Raw genomic sequence first — 17,829 nt, forward strand, 5'->3', positions numbered from 1 at the left:
TGTCAGATAGGTGTGAGTTTTTTCAAGGAACATGAAATTGTAATCTTTGTTAGGATGCCACTGTACAAGATTACTGTAGCAATACATTAATTACATAGTTTACCTAGGTGAGGCGTACACTATTAGTACTTATTCTAATATTCTAATATTTTAATAGATTTTTATTTTTTATTATACTTTTATACATTTAAAAATTATGGCTTTGATCACATCAAAAAAAATTTCAAAGGCGGTTATGACATACATAACCGCCTTTGACATTTTTTTCTTTTTGTGGGGTTTTAAGGCTAACTGGCTTTGAAGTTTGCCTAACTGATATACAAAGAGCGACATTTTGTTTGACTGTTTTTTGCTGTACAGTTTTTTCAGCTTATATGTGAAACCTTGACCTACTGAGATTTCAACTTTAAAATGGTGTTTTGAAATGTTCATAGAAGTTTTTCTTTAGGTGTTTTTCTTAAACTTTGCACTTAGCTATTGAATTTCTACAGTTTCCAAGATTTTTATGTTATTTCATGTTACATCAACTTGAGGCAAAACAGTTAAAACAGTAAAAACTGTCAATTCTGCTTATTTTCTTCACATTTTTATAGTAAAAATTTCAGCTAGTTTAGCAAAAGCAAAACTATCAGTTATTTTTAAATGGTTCAGCTTCAATTCAGCTTTCAGCAAAAGCAAACATTTCAGCCCTTTCAGCAAAAACAGTTCAGCTTTTTTGAGCTTTGCTTGAAAAATCCTATCTGCGCTGAAGCATTTACAGTGCATTTTCTTTTTGGAAATGCTTTTTCTAGTTGTTATTATTATTATCATTATGAAGTATAAATGTGTGAATAAAATATCTTCCAAATAAATTATTGCACTTACCACATTCTCACCCAATGTTTGGTTTTGACATTTTAAATAAAATAATTACTCCAGCTTATATTACTTTCAATTATATTCATGTTTTCAGTTCAGGTTGTTAGGGAAAGTAATAAAACAAATTACAACTTAAACCTTTTTTAGTTGGTGTTATCACTTTTTATTTTGCATTTGTTTTCAGATATCATACAGTTATGAAAAACAGCATAAGCTGACGTGATAAAATGCAGGAATGCAATCATAGAAGCAAAACCTGCTTGTATATCTCATTCGCAAAGATTCATCTCTGTGCTGGATGTCTGCAGTGTTTGGTTTGTCTATCAGGTGACCTAGCTTGAAACCCATCCTTGACATTGATCCTGCTGAAGACGCCAGGTCACCATGTAGCAGGTGTCCCTGTCACTCAAAAGACACACAGAAGCAAATTAATGTGCTGAGGCTTCTAGCCTGCATGCTAGGGAATGAAGGGTTGATCTGTTGTGATTGCTGGTACAGGACTGGCAAAGATTGAAATGATGTAAAATGGCTTTTGAATAACCTACATTTGAAATAAAAAGCTCTGTATGTGTGGTTTGAAGTTGGCAGTCAGGTTTTCAGGTTGCACTGTTCAGGAATGTTTGGATATTAAGGAGAATCATTTGCTGCTGCTATTGTTACCTGCATGAGCAAATCAAGTATTTAACAATGTCAACTTAGTTACCAAAATGGAATGAGCAGTGCAAATTAGGTGAAAAAAGAAACTTCAGAAGTTAAAGATTTTCAAATGTTTAAAATACATATCCTTCCTTTGATCATTTCCTCACACTCAGATTAATATTTCACAACATACAAGATTCTTCTAACCTTCCTTTCCCATTAAAATTGAAAATTCTTTTGAATCGTCTTTACAAGATGCCTCTAAACCTCATCCTCACAAGCACTTCATACACAAAGTACATGCAAAAAATATGTTAATCTGTTCCTCATTAAAGAAATTATTGATAAAAATATGATTGACATACCAATATAACCAGCAAAATATAATCAGCAAAAGCAACAATTACGCATACACCCACCAATCTCCAATATGAATATTAACATCAGTATGCTATGATGTTTGCACTAGCTGACAGTTAACATTAAAATGTTTATCATCAATGCTTAAATATTAGCAAAAAGAAAAAAAGTTCTCCTGAAACATGGAAACAGTGTTTGGTTGAAGGCATCATCAGACTTTCACATACTGTACCTTTTCAAATCCAAAACTCCCTTCCCTCATCACATCCATCTGTAAACCTTACATTCATTTTAGCAAATGCAATACAAACAGAATTATATGGTTTTGCGTGTGTGTGTGAGTGTGTTAAAGTGATTATATTATTTTTTCCAAGGGATGATTATTATTTTTCATTGATTCTAAATGGATAATAAACTGTGGTGAATATATTGTATTGACCATGAGTGATAATGTGAATAGCACTTGTCCTATCTACCACTGTGTGTATTTGATGCTAAACTATTACATAGAAATTATACCATTATAGTATAAATCAATGTTTATTATAAAGTCACTGTATAGATGGATTTAACCTCCCTATAGTAATACAGTACAGGAAGAGTGCCGTAACTTAACTAACAAGATGTATATTTACAGATTTTTTATTCTGTGTCGCTTCAATGCCTTAAAATGTAAATCCTGCATTTTTCATCATAATTCATTATTAACATTATAACACTGTTTAAATGGATAGTGACTATGATGGTATGTTTGTTGTGAAGGTTGGAAAAAGTTGAAGATTTAATTCACTTTAAATCAAATTAAATCAGATATTTTTGGTTACTTCGCACTTTTTGGTATGTAAGAGGCGTACAAGCCACCAAAGTCATATAAATAGCTTGTTCTTGTCAATTTATACTACGTGAACCATATAAAACACTAACTAGCTTAATAAATATGAGCTATTGTCCAGGATTGACAATGAATGTCACAGAAAGGTAAATACTATAATATGACCACAAAGAAATCATGTTTTAATTAATCCACTAATATCTTTACAGGTCAGTGGAGATGGTGCTTCTCTTTACCCTCAGGCTCCCACCCCAGCCACGGGGACAGGTGTTATAAGAAAGCAAGCCAGGTGATCGGAGGCCAGAGTCTTCAGACTCAACAGAGGCATCAGAGTCAGTGAGGGAGCGAGTGTTGTAGAGCCTCACAGGCGAGCAGATTCTCTGAGTTGGGGTGGGAGGAGGGCTGGTGAAGGTAGGGGACTGGGCACCCAATCGCCGAGACTGAAAAGGGCTGATGGGTGGTTTATGACAGTCATAGCCATGGTGGGAGCTTCCCAGAGGTGAGATAGGGAGGCTGTGACTGTTCGGTGCACCGGGAGAGGGGCTGTTTTTACGTTTGGCTGCATTGATAATGTTCTTTGCGAGAAGGCGATGGTTGGCTTTAGAGTCTAGATTATTAACAATGGGAGATATGCAGCGTTCTTTGGCTGGGGAAACAGGGGAGGAGGCAGAGGATGTGTACACAGGTTTGGTGACAGGAAAAGATAAACTAGTCTGAGAGGGTGCAGGAGATTGGGGACGTGACCCCCAAGGAGAAGAGAAGGGAAATGTTGCAGAAGATGTTCGAGAGGGTCTAGCTGTGGAAATAGAGACACTGGAAGATTGGGTGTTCGGGCTCACCAGTGGGGACTGGCATCTTGAACCGGAAGGAGAAGTAGTTAAAGACTGGGAAGGATGGGAAGTAGTAACAGAGGAAATTATAGAAGACTGAGTATTTGAGCCCACCAAAGGAGACTGGCATCTTGATCCCCAAGGAGGAGAGTGTGGTGATGCTGCCGTGGAGATTTGGGGGTGTCTGGGCGAGGAAGTGAACATGATAGTTGAGGACTGATTATTCTGGGTTACCAATGGAGACTGGCATCTTGATCCCCAAGGAGGAGAAAGAGGAGAAGTAGTAGAAGTTTGTGAATGTTTAAAAGAAGAGGAGATGCCAGAGGACTGGGTGTTCTGTGTCACCACTGGGGACTGGCTTCTTGAAACCCGTGGAGAGCATGAAGACAGGGCTGTAGATGTCAGGGAGGGTCTGAATGTTGTAGTGGCCTTAGCATTGGATAGCAGCATATTCTGACTGGCTGCAGGGGTATGGCAACTTGTACCCATGGGAGAGGGGACAAGGGAAGTGACTGAATAGTTAAAGCTAGAGGTGCTGGAGGAGGGGCAATTTGTTTGGAGGCTGGCTGTCCAGGTTTCAGTGGTGGGATGCTCTGGGCTGCTGGTGCGTCTAGTGAGGCCGAGTATCCTGGTTGGTGTGGGAGTCTGACTCGAGGTTTCAGCTGAGGAGGAGTCTTTTGGTTCCTGTAGGCAATGACAAATATTTTAATATAGTTTGAACGTGTTTTTATCTTATAACGTATGTAAGCATGCAAAATGAGACTCAGAAATGACTAAAATTGTGCTGTAAACTTCCGAAACCTTACTGAAATAATCCTTTAAAAAATGTATTCATGAGGTAAGTGCAGTGAAGCCACACTGACTATCATGTTATTTGAGTGACTTCTGCGTGTGTTGTGTCATAAGCCTGGCAACGAGCACACGTAGGTCCGGTCTTTAGTCTTTCTCAGGTTACTGTCATTTGGCTTTCCAGAGGTGGGTAACCTTTACAGGGATATGAAGTTACTCAACTAATGCAAGGGTTCCATTCTAAATTATGCACGTTCTAATTAAGAAATGTGTAATATGAAGACTGTCTTCAGAGTTATACATTACTAAAATCAATATATTCAGGACTTATGGTCTTTTAAGATGACTTTTTGAAGAAAGGCTCAGGTCAAAGGTCATACCATTGGTCTGTATGTCTGAGCCCCTGAAAACAAACAAGACCAAAGGGCAGGTCTTAACATGAACATACATCATTCAAATTCTTATAATAGTGTAAAATATCTTGGAATGGCAAACTGAACTAATTATTTCTGAACTTTAAATGCCACATGCAGCGTTCTAAATTACATCTGCCTCGTGCTGCAAATGATCTGTTTACTCGACAGAGGTACGGCAGCATTCAGTGATTGCAGAAAAAGCAGAAAAGGGAAAATAGCAAACAATTAACAATGGAATGAATGGTTGGAAGAAGCCTGTGAAGTCAAGACATGAGAAGAAGGAGATAAAGGTCACAGCAGAGTGTTAGAATAAAGCTTTAATCAGAAGAAGAAAAGATTCATTTTAACCCAATACAATCAATCATAACAGAAAGGACAAGAGCAGAAGAGAGCAATGAATTAAGATTTATGAGATGAAACAAGCATAAACCCTGTAGTCTAAGCAACAGTGTTTGGTGACATCCTGTGGAAGAATATGTCTGGAATTTCTAATTTAAGTCGCAAAAAACATATAAATATATCAGTCCACAATCCAAATTAGTATGCAGCTGCAGAATTTAAGCATCAAAGTATCCAAGTACACGCTATATATTTATGTAGGCAATGCTGGGAAGCAGAGTCTATTACCCTGAAGACATAAAGACATAGATCATAAACCAGATGCCAGACCATCTGTTAAAGTGCTTTGTAAAGCATCATCCTGGTGCCCACAAAATTGGGAGACAAAGTGGAAAAAGTGTGAGGTGATTCTCAATGTTTCTTAAAATGTGCTGAAAATGAGTTTTGAATGCTGACATGTTTAGAAGCTTTAGGTAAGGCAACTAATCTTCAGCTGAAGGCAATTACTGCAGTTTTGTATTTTGTTAGTGTGGAAAATTTGGATGCATTCACATTTTAAGAGGTGCATACAAGAACTGTGCCTGGCTCCAATTATCATTGTGTTCCTTGAAGATCACTTGGTATATGTCAGTTTGAGGATTAAAGCACTTCAATTCATAAAAAGATCCCACTCTATTATAGACCTACAGTTCATGAATAGCACACTACCAAAGTAAGGCACAAGAAGAAGAAGGCACAGATTAGACAATAAAAGCTTGCTAAACTTTAGACACTTCTAAAAGCAAGTTCACTTTTGCAGTCTTTTGTGTAATATGTACGAAAGATCCATTCCCATGTTGTAAACAAATTTTCTAAAAATGGTACATAGAGGGTCTCCACACCTGTGGTGCAATTCCCGCCTTCTTGGCAGAAAATTTGGGTTTTGGTGCCTGGACGCCTGACCGGGGAGAAGACATTCGCTCTGGAGAAAAGGCAAACATAGAAGAATTGATCCTTGGCTGCACAGATGCTGGATCTGATGGACACTCTGCTCCCCCTGTGGGGCTGAGTGGCAGCTGTGGAGACACGCACTGGGCAGTGAAGTGAGAGGAAGGGTTGCTGGGAAAGGAAGTCTGTCTGTAGAAAGTTTGGTTCGAGATCTTGGCCTGCGGTGCTGCTCTGGGCAAGGTACTAATGGGGTCCTTGACTGGGTTAAGGACAAATAGGGAAGCGTTAAGCTGGTAGGGCCGGTGCCTCGACAAGTCCATCTCTATCTTGGAGCATCCATTCTCTAAAGCAGGTTGCTCTGAAACTGGTTCTGGTACTGGAGCTTTTTGCTTTGGTTTTTGCTTGACTGCTTGCTGGGCCTTTAGGTTTTCCGAAAGTTGAGCACTAATGTCAGAGTTTTTAACAATGGTCTTGACCCTACCAGGCATGTTTGAGGGGTAAACCCAAGATGGTGGCAGAGACATCGTAGGAGAAGGACATCTCATTTGTCCCACATTTTGCTTCTCAACGATGTATTTCTCCATCCTGGACTGACGCTTGGCAAACAGTTCAGCCCCTTTTCCTGATACATTGGTGAGCGTTTGCTCTGGCCTGTGCTCTGCCCTCGGTCGGGTTCTGGAGCTCTTGAGGCAGGAGGCCCACTCTGGAGCTTTAGCCTCCTCTGCCCTGTCTTCTTCTTTGGCAAGAAAGTTGGAGGCTTCTGCACCGAGAGCCAGTAACTCTTCCTCAGATGTTGGCTCAGGCACAGATTTATGTCCGTGTTTTTTCCTTTCATCCACCCCCTGCACCAGAGACAGCAGCTCAGGATTTGGAGCTACCACTGGCTTCTCTTTGAATGTGAACATTGACTTCTTATTTGCCCTCCTGGCAACTCCCTCCTCGAGGATTCCTGTTTTGATTGGTGTTATCGATGTCCTCTCTCCAGCAGGCTGAGGAACAAAGGTGGATGGCTTTGGGGCAGTAGGAGGGCCATAATGGGGCATGGGTGGGTACTGAGATACAGAAGAGACAGGAAACTGAGATGATGGGGGAGAAGAAGGAGACATCACAGGAGACATTGTAGGTGGACTGCAATAGTAGGCCTGTGGTGGTTGATTTGTGAAGGCTGGTAGAGGAGGTGTGGGAAATGACGGAGGCAGAGGTGGTGGTGAGAATGCCACAGTTTGGGGTGGAGCGGAAGCCGGAAGAGGAGGAGTGGCATAAGAAGGAGGAGGGGGGATGTCCATGATGGGGTTGGCTGCCTCTGGAGATTGTACTGTCAGTGGAGAGAAAAAGGGCCTGGCAGTTCTGTTGATGATGCTGCTGGTCTGCTTGGATGTGGACATAGACCCCCTCTCAGGTCCAGAGGTGGTGTGGCAGCCATTAAGAAGCTTTCCAGGGGGCTCTGTGTGAAGCCTATTTCTCTCTTTCTCCCCTTCATCATGTCGTATCATGACTGGATCAGTATTACTCCTTCCAGCGGGAATCTCATCCTTGACTTCGTCCTCAAGGTCTTCCTGGAGTTTATCTCTGGGCACTTCCTCCTCTTCCTCCTCTTCTTTGACAGGGAGGAAATGCCTCTCTTGGATAACACTGGCCTCCATGTCCTCTTCTTTGGGAAAATCTTTACCTGGTTCCTCCATGATATCCCTGATAGTAGGTACCCTTGCAGATGGTGAGAAGAATGTCTTGGTAGAGTTATTTTTTAAATTGAAATCTCTGTCATTTTCCTCACTGCTCTTTTCTGCCCATGCTGGTTTATTAGACAAAGGGTTGCTTTTCACATTCTCCGTTCTGTGCTCCTCTGACCCCTCTCCACAGCTTTCGAGGGTGAAGGCGTTGACTCTCTGCTTGCGGCGGTTGAAGAGCTGCACACCTCTGGAGGTGGAATTGGAAGGGATGGTGAGCTGAGCAGCAATGATCTGACTTCTGACACGAGCCTCCTTCAGCTCCTTCTCTGATAAGCTGGCGCTGCGGGTTAGATCTGAAGTGAAAGGGGCAGAGAGAGAAAATAGACAGGCAAGATCAATGATAGAAACCAAGGAGTTTTTTTCATAACAGATTAATGACAAAAGGGACCCTGACATTACATCTTCTATTCAATCAAAGACAAGTCCCACATCTAATTAAAGCTCACCACCAAATTTTCATGTACAAATAGGGGAACCAGCAAGGATACATTTTAACAAGTGTGGGACTGAATTTTCCCTTTTAAAGCCACATAATTGTTTATGCACCATGTGGTTTTGATTGTTCCTCGCAGCAGTTTTTATTACAACCAATGTGGCACAAAAGGCACTAAAGGCTTCGAGGAAATTTGACTAAGCAGTACAGGAATGTAGACAAAGAGCTAACAGACGTAGGTGCAGAGAGAGATTTATAAAAAAATCTTTTCAATAGAAAAGACAAGCTTGTTGAAGTTGTTAAAGTACATAAATCAGCCTAAGTCACAGCACCATAATTAAATAGTTGTCAGTCATGTCTTATATTGATTTTGCAGTTTTTCCAGATTGTTCTGAAATTAAGCGATAAAACCTGTTAAAGTTGACAGTTTGTTTTCTGAGCTTAGGAGCTCCATTCCAGGCAGTGGAGCTATTTCCTCTGCCATCTGCAGTAGTCCCTCCCCGAGCATTCCTCCGCCGCTGAGAAAACTCCCTGCCTGAGCTTTCAACATGCCTTTGGTTTCTCTCTGTAGTTAATTTGTGCAGCACTGGAGCTCAAACCCTTATTAGACCATTTTTACAATCTACTGCTCCCAAAAATGACATCTCTCAGCTGTGGTCTATAAACATACTATACAATCAAGTGTTCCCATCTTAAATATAGCGACTACATCATACCTTAAAGTTTACAAGAGGAAAATCAAAGCTGGTTTCTTTTTTGGTTAAATCATGATAAAAACGTAAAGTCGCAAATTCTCTGATGGGCATTTTAAAAGAGAATAAGTCATTGCGGTGACACATATGGTAGATTATTCATCTTAGTCATGTAGCTCTGACTGGTGGAAGATATTTAACATGCCTCCAGGACATTTTTCAAACAGCTGGCACAGACATAACTGTTTTTTTCGTTGAATAAGTTGATGGATCCAGACAGCTACATTATTTGATGTAATCATGTGCCAATCATAATAATTATGCCTAAACCAATCCCTTGTAAAGCTGTCCTATAGAGCTGGTTCTGCATTCATTTTTTCCTGGCACAGACTATTAGGCTAACAAGATCATTCCTCCAGCGAAAAAGAATTATATGCATCTGTCAGTGATTTTACAAACTTTAAATCTGCCCTCACGGAAACTGAGTAAAGTCTCTGTAGGGTTCATTTGACATAAACCCCAAAAAGCTTATATTTATCTTATTGTTTTCAGATAAAAGGAGGGATTTTAAGGCCAATTTGGGATTTATCTCTTGAAGTTATTTTCCAAGCACCAGATTATAACCTTTGATCATGACCATTGTTATGTCAGCAAGAGAATAAATCAATGTGCTTTTCAGCCCTATTAAATTAATCAACCTGACACTGAAATAGGAAGGGAGAGGAGGAGGAATATTATACTGTATATTACATAGTTGTGACAACAATGTGGACACAAGCATTTGCACAACTCTTTAAAGAAGCATTCCATTCATCACTACTGACATGAGCATAAAACACCTTCAGTGATAGACTGCAGCAGACATGAACCAACCGCATCAGGTATTACTGCACCCTTTATCAAGGTTAGGTGGTAAAATCTCCACAGGTTTGGAAAAATGACTTTCGTTAGCTTATTAATGTTTATAGTTACCACAGCAGTGAGACTTGAAATGAAATGTCCTGACTTTGAACATCTTCCTCTAACAGGGGAGCCGAACTAGTCATGAAATAACGTGCAGGTGCAAATCCCATCAGTGACCATGACCAAAATATAAGTGATACACTAAAAGAAATTCTTTTCAGTTAGCTTGATGGCAGCTTATGAAAAACTGTATTATTTAATAAATTGGCTTAAGCTTAATCGACACATTAAAATATTAATCAATAACTAATGATTGGAATTAGATATACTGTATATAGTCATTAATTAATGTTATTTTACAGGTACATGGAGAATTATAGATCACAGTTCAGTAGAAGCGTCCAGTAGAAGAAGTCTGTCACAACGTCTTTATTAACCTGATGTTTCTGGACAGTAGCTGTCTCCTGGTACAGAAGTCAGATTTCTTCACAAAACAAGCGAGCACAAATTGCTTCTTCAACTTTAATTCAACCTATAATGAAACCCAGTCATTCACAAATTCAATTAACGTTTAATTTATCTTTATGGATCCTCTTTAGTGCCTAATCTCTTACCTTTTTTATGTCAAAACTCAGAGCTCCGCTGTTTTGTAGTACTTCCACAAGAGTTTTCATTTTAACTGAGTCTGATAGCTTCACACCCCCTTTCCATAGCGAGACACAGGATCAGATTTCTTTTTCTCTGCAGCCCAGCACACAGACAGGCAAGGCAGGCAGGGAGGGAAAGGAGGGAGGGGGTCTGTAGCTGGAGGCTGGGCTGTCTGTCATTCAGCCTCCAGCTCTGTTTCACTTTTTTAAAAATCAGTGCTTCCATCCCCTCCACGGGGTTTTTACTAATCGTAAAAATGAAGACATGAACCGGGTCTTCTGTTGGGAAAGTTTTGATGCTGCAACATTTGTAAACACACTATACTTTGATTCGAAGTTGTGGAGAGGTGTCCAGTCGAATGCAGGTATCGAATGGCTTCTCTCTGTCTTACATCCTCTAATGACAGCATCTGAACCTTGTTGCAGTCTTTAAATTAGAAAGGGAACCCGGCAATACACCAGTTTATAGGTGTATGGATTCAACCACTGAGCACTCCGACACCTGACCTGTGCTGCCCTCTGCGTCTGTCTGGATATCACTGTTTGTTTATTGTTCACCTCCAGCTATGTGTCTGGCCTCTGAGAACTCTCTTGGCCCTGAGCTCCAACCTGGTAGGGCAAGATAGGAATTTCCTGTCCTCTAGCAGAGACAAAACTTAGAAGTCAGCGATGATGCAAGAGCCTCCACATCACATAGTCCACCCCACCTTTTCCTGTAACTTTCCCTACTGCTCCTCCCTGCCCTCTGTCCTGGCCTCTCATCCCTGCGTGGGTGAGAGCAAACGGTGAAACTCCCCCTCAGCAGGAGGATTTAAGTCATGGGGCCAACCCTGCATTTGTGTATCAAAGGTCAGATTACCCTGTCGGATGTTATCTTACTCCGGGCGACGGCTGTTGGGTGAGCGGGATGACAGCTCTAGTCCCTGTGGGTGATGTGTCAAACGGTATGGAAAGCCAAGGATTAACAGAGGTCCTGCCAGAATGAATGTGACCTAAACTCCTGGTGGATCCCGTGGGGGGAAATAAAAAAGCAGCTTGGAGCCTGAAACCAAGCTCTGCTGCTCATACTGTTACTCTGTGTTACAGAAGGTCTCAGAGGTGTGGTTTTCTTTTATCAGTGCTTTTGTGTTGTTGGTGATATCTGCTCCATTTGAGGAAACTAATTACCGGGTAATGAGTGATGGAAGCTGTGTTGGTACAGAGGCTATAGATGTATATCAGGGCCCTAATTACATTACAATTACTTAGTGGCTGTGACCTTTCTGTTAGTTTTCCTCGCAGCACAATGTCCTTTTACTCACTTTCAGTAATGCATCGGATAGACTTGTTACAGTTCCAGTTTATTGTGCTTTCTCTTTTCTTCTTTAGAAGCTGACTTCTGTGAAACTAAAAGGAAAAGTCTGAAGAAATTTCCAAATAGCTTTTCCCACAAGTTAACTTGTTATTGCCAGTGGGTGTGTTGCATATTAAGATTGCCCTTCAGCAGTGATGCATGATTGCATTTCCATTGCTGTTAGGACAGCCTGTGTTTTTATGGTGAAAGAACATTTCACTGCCTCGTCAAGTGGCAAGACAGGGCTACTTGCCTTCACCATTTGCTGTCTATTCCTCGTAGTTATGTGTTTTCTGATATGATGAGATAGCATTAAAGCAGCACTACAAACAAACCACTGGAGATGCATTTGCATTTATAGAGAAACAGTGTAACGATACACCTTCCTGCAGTTGTTTAGGCTCCCCAAATGAGGAGAGAAAATGCCGGATAAACAAACACTTACTTGTTTTCCGGCTCATCTGTTCCTTGTTGAATCCTGTTTTCTCCCATGATGCACTGCACTCTGTCCCAGGGGTGTGTACGTCTTGCATTGCCTGGAAAGGTTTTCTCAGACTTGCAGGACTCCAGCTCACACCCCTCCTGATAGACATATGTCCCTTCTCCATCTCTGTCCTCGGCAAAATGCTTTTGCAGCAGAAACAAAAGTCCTCAGCAGGGGAACTCAGAGTGTTACGTTCCAGTCAACTCAATCTTCTCTCCTGATAAGCTAAAGCCGTCGATCCAGCTGGAAGATGGAGTTTTACTCCCTACTGGCTGGCAGTAAATTAAGTTTGAAATACAAGAAAGCCCACAAAAAGTGTCAGGGAATGGAGTAGTTCAGTTTTCCAGGTTGCTGCTTCCGGTCGTGGCTCCCATTTCAGCAATAATCCTTCAAAATCTCCTGTAGTCAGCTGAAATATGACGGAATAGGCAGACTCTTGCTTTGGTCTTGATGAAGTATTGTTTTCTATCTAACGGGACCTCCCAGGAGGGTCAGCTCCAATGTGCCTTGGATGAGTTCCCATGGACAACTGCCACAAAAAAGTTTGTTGTGCTCTGTTAAAAATCTGGCAAAGAGGGCTGAAAACAGTTTGGTCTTCTGTATTTGCATTTCACTAATACTCCTTTTTTCTTTCCCAGGCGTTGCTCTTCCTCGTCTGCTACTTTGTTCACCAAAACATGCTTTTCGTCTGTATCCCAATCTCCAGCCCACAGATTATTTTTCTTTCAGAGAAAAGGATCTGCTCCTTATCTTGGAGATCATAACTCTAAAGTGACGTGGAGGGGAACTGTGTATATGGTGGCTTCCTGCTGTTAGGCACATGCGAGGAACAACATTTCACTCTGGAAAAGTCATTCCAAAAACTGGTTTGTATGTATTCACAGCTCCAAAACATTCAAACAGTTGTTTTATTCCAGTATCCTGTGTAATACAGCCCCTGAAGGCAGCATAATCAATGCATTCTTCTTCCCTGTTCACTAAACCACAACTATGAAGAATTTCCTTTTTCATCTGGTGTTAGTTTTCATTAATAGTGCAATCATCAGCATACTAGAAGTCATCAATTTAGTATTTCTGTGGTCGACAATGCTGCATTTTGATTTTCAGATTGATTGTTTTGATCTCTGTATTCAACAAGTTCAACAAGTTTGTAAAAAAACTGTTTATTTGGCATCTGGTAACAAAGGGCATCAGTGGTTTATCTCATTTCTTTCCAACTCCCTTTTCTGTCCAGAACCATCTGCAAAAAAGAGAAATACAGTACAATGATTAAAGTTCAGCTATAAAAATATTAAAACTATTTAACTTGTCTTCAGTTATGTTATTTAAATGTGACTTTAGCCAAACATAAAAGGTGGCTGTTAGATCTACCCACAATTTTGGCAAACCGCAGCTTTGGCAAACAACAAAAACCAATGTGATTTTTCATGCATCGCCCTTTGTGGAAAGGCAAGGAGTTTCAACCCACTGCATTGCACAGGATTTAAAGTATTATCCACGGCTGTTTCAAGTAAACAAACTAACAGATTTGACCTTTGTGCCATCAGAGAGTCTGAAGTTTTTTGGCAAATTCATATGAGTGGATGGGTGTGTGACTGGTCTGGAGAACATTTTAATATAGTGGATCTGGCTAATCTTTACTTAAAAAAGTATAAATATCAACTTATGTCCATTTTTGCGACAACAAAGACCAGAGTCTCTGTCTTTGAAGATGAAGATCATCCTGGGCTCTCCCAACTTTTGATGAGGCTAAAAAAGTGGACCAGCATATGAGTAGAAACCTTTTAAAAAGTCTGAATATGATAAACCCAGTGATCTCCTCATAGGAGAAAGGAAGGCCATGATTTATTGAGGATTAAACCTATATTAAACCTGCCAAAAATGTACTTTACCCCTCGCTCTGGGTCTGTGATGTGACACAGAGAAAGTGAATTTGAATTGCAGCACGAAGTGATGAGACAAAGATTTAATGTGCTCCACTGACATCTATCCCATCTGTCATTGTCATGCAATAAAGCATTTCATTTGATCAACAGTGTCAGGTTCCCCCTTCAAAGCTAATAAGAGCCACTGGTAGTGTGTGTAATGACAAACCAAGTCTCTGCTCTTGATCAGACTTGCCTCTCCTTGAAGCTGATCAGAGTTGCATTTGTTTTTGCTTGTGAGTCAGCACTGTAACACTCAGCAGTGGGAGGCCAATGCTGAGACCTACACAAATCAGCTCATAAGCATTATTTTAAAATGCCTCTGCAGAGATTTCTCAGAGGCATAGCAACCACCCTCATGTTGGTCTTTTCTTAAGGTGTTAAACTTGTTTGTGTCCCTTAAAGGCTGTGAATCGTGGAGATGAGCTCCAATATGACAGCTGAGTCACGAGCGAATCTGTAGGAGGACTTCTCATTGGCCCCTGAACACAATCAGCCCAAACAAAACATTGCCCCACCTCCCTGCAAAAAAGAAACAAACACTTTAGCTTACTGGTGTGATTTTGTCAAGTGAGAAGCGATGAAGACTGCTATTGTTTAGACAGCAGACAACAGTTCTTTCATTTCCCCAGATGTGTAATCAATGTTGCATTAAATCTGGATCTCATCTAGAAACTGACACAGTTATTTTTAGGTTACCGTGTACCTCAGTGGTTTTCTGACCTTTTCTGTATTTGCCGTTTTCTGTGATGTTCCAAGATTTCAGATTTACTGATTTACAGATGTATCGCAGGCATGTTGTACCACTGCTAGAGCAGATTCATTAAAATATGGTTTGATTGCTATTTTTGTCTGCAAATGTTTATTGAGTGCTCGACAAAGAACAGATGTAGGAAATTCAAAACTCACATCAGCAGAGATGCAGATTTGACTCTGGCTCAAACATATGGCCTCTTGAAATTCTCATCTGCGACAATATGTTTTTTGTTTTCATTGCATTGTATTGTGTTGTATTCACACTATTATAACCATATTTACCCCACTCCAGATATCCCTGTCTATTTGCTAAAGCTATGACCTAATGTTGTCTCTCTTGTTCTCCTTTACCCTCCAATTACCTTGAAGTTCGAAAGGCACTTTATACTACCCACCTGTCCCACTCTGCTTCCACCCCCGCACTTCTTTTTCGCCCCACATTGACCTCCATCATTAAAGCCAAGGATATCATTTACAGTCTGGCCCCTAGGCCACTTTGGTGTATAATCACAGAGTTCCTGTACAACATCAGCATATGATGGATTTATATGCAGACAGCAAATCTCTCCCACAGTGCTCTGCAGCATGTCTTACACAGTGATGACACACAAAGAAATTGCTTTGGCAGCTGCACACAGAAGTCATTCATTTGTCCGTCATATAGTACATATCTTCATCAATACCAAACTTGAACTCAGACATCAAATAGCTCATATACTGCATGCATTTTCACTTCATCTGTTGCACCTGTACATCATCAGTTGCTATGAGCAAATGTGTTAATATGTGGAAGTCAGGTAAGCATGCATTCCACCTACTGTAAGACTTAAAAGTGTATCAGTTACCAAGCTTGTAATGAGGCATCTGGTCATGACTTTGACTAGCAAGCCTTTATGAGTAAATCCCTTAGGGCCAGAGCTGCAGTGTGTCTGCTATCTCTTGTCTTTGCCTGGATCCTTTACAGTGCGGCATGGAAAATAATTCAGCTGTAAATGCTAAAGGCTTTGGCACAGTCCTTTACTCTCTTGCTGTTGCCCAGACAAAGAGCCATAGAAGAATCCTTGCAATACTATGAAATTATTTTGGGTAGCGTGCCAAAATTGGCATTCCTGGTTTGTAATTCCTCAGGAGGCTGTGATAGTCAACATGCCTCAGCTTGTGCTGCCTGATGACTGACATCTAAAACACTGCGAGGCACAGACCCCGATGAAAGTCATAAATGTCTTGTTCTCGCTCTCTTTCTCTTTTGATACTTGTGCAAGTGCATTCATAAATCATGCAGAGGAAATCCTTGTAATGAAGTGTCTGCACATCCTACTCTCATAATCGTGGGTCACAGGAGAACTTCAAGAGGCAGAGCTAATGACTTGAAGTAGGTGTGTATGATCTGGTGCCAAGAGTGATGAACCTTCTAAAACAATTGGCCTTACTCTGAAACCGATTAGACATCAAAGGCAAAATGTACAAGCACTCATTAAGAGTGTAAAATGCGTTCAAGTAGTATCAATATTAAATCTAGAGATGCAAAGCATCCTCAGGTACAATGATCCTAAAGGGGTTGTTATCTGATACAGTATACAGGACATTTGCAGTACCATGTGACTGAATTACACCTACTGTTGCCCTCCTGCAGAGCAGCTAATAGGTCTCACCTGTTGTGTTAACAGGAAGCAATTATTTATATATGCAAGTCCATAAAGTCTCCAGCCAGGTCTTTAATTGGATACACCCTCTACTGTTACACAGTGCATTTTAAATTTAACCTGGCTACACAGCGGGCGCCACACAATCCGGACAATGGGCTCAGATAACAGTGACCACAGTGCTAATGTATCCAGCCATCCTGCCCTGCAAGCCTGCAGCCTGCACCGAGGAAGAAAACAGCAGCCACAGATGTTCATCTACTCAAACAAAGACTTTCGAAGTTTCCCACCTCTTCTGCTCCACTTCACTTCACTCCCCACTGCACTCTCTCTCTTTCCAAACAAAGATAGTGTCTTACCCTGTAAAGATAAATATAATGGGCCGCAGGTGACAACGTCTGTAGCAAGCGATCACAGTTTCACAGCAACAGATAACATTCCGGGTATCAGGACTCCTTCCTGTTTGGTGTGTGTTGGTTTAGTCATGCTGCTGCTCACCTGTACTCTGGTGGGTCTGGCTGTGTGAGGCAGCAAGAGTGTGTACTGCCCCTTTTCACTTCTTACGACTGCACACACACCTCCCCCTTTTACCTCTCGTCTCATTTCTCGCTCTCTCTGTCTATCACCCTCCCTCTCTCAATTGAAGCAGACGAAGGATGGGGGTGGGAGGGGGGTCAGTTGGAACACAGAAGGCTCTTTGTCTGGAAACTTTTCATATGGTTTCCTTCAAGTCTGCATACTGAACACATTATGCTATAATATATTTTCATATTCAACACAGCGATGTTGAGGGACCAGTGGGGCCCACTCTGTTCTCTTACGCCCCTCCACACCCCCCACCCCTCTTTTCTTGACCCATATTCCCGCCACTGGGCAGAGAAATCCAAATAATGAGTGAAAAATATGCGAGAAGAATGTAAGACAAAGTTTCTGCTAAGTCCACATGATTTGCTGATGCACCTACAGAGCTTTCTACCATGTGTGCATGTACTCAGAACAGTAACTCATGAACATTCATATTTTAGGTACAGTGCATAATATACTAAGTGCATATCTCCAAACACTGATTTACTCAATCGATCCCACAAGTGCAATAAAATGTCAGAATGTAGCATCTGTTTCACTGTATTTATCTGAGGTTTGGAAACCTCTTTAAATTTACAGGACTACTGTAGAGTCATGCACAAAAATGCTTGGATACATTTACATTTAAAATGTTAGTTACTGAAATGTGAAGGCCCAGTGGAGACTGCATAGCTAAGTCCAACTGTGGATATTGTATCTACAAAATAC

At 41.0% G+C, this 17,829-nt stretch overlaps 1 protein-coding gene across 2 annotated transcripts; it reads right to left on the bottom strand.

Annotated features, from left to right (window-relative positions):
• Positions 1–997: 997 nt before the first annotated feature.
• Positions 998–17,071, bottom strand: LOC137134049 (synaptopodin). 2 transcript variants are annotated; one of them, XM_067518443.1, is made up of 4 exons: positions 16,896–17,071; positions 12,174–13,452; positions 5,945–8,013; positions 998–4,203 (listed from the first exon to the last, which is right to left on the bottom strand). In XM_067518443.1, the coding sequence occupies exons 2-4, from the start codon at positions 12,334–12,336 to the stop codon at positions 2,893–2,895; spliced, it is 3,543 nt and encodes a 1,180-aa protein (XP_067374544.1). In that variant the 5' UTR covers positions 12,337–13,452; positions 16,896–17,071; the 3' UTR covers positions 998–2,892. The 2 variants fall into 2 exon arrangements, with proteins under 2 accessions (XP_067374544.1, XP_067374545.1); XM_067518444.1 differs by having other exon boundaries at positions 17,035–17,052.
• Between the last annotated feature and the right edge of the window lie 758 nt (positions 17,072–17,829).

Source organism: Channa argus, chromosome 10, assembly GCF_033026475.1.
Source record: "Channa argus isolate prfri chromosome 10, Channa argus male v1.0, whole genome shotgun sequence".
In the NCBI taxonomy this organism is placed as follows: Eukaryota; Metazoa; Chordata; class Actinopteri; order Anabantiformes; family Channidae; genus Channa; species Channa argus.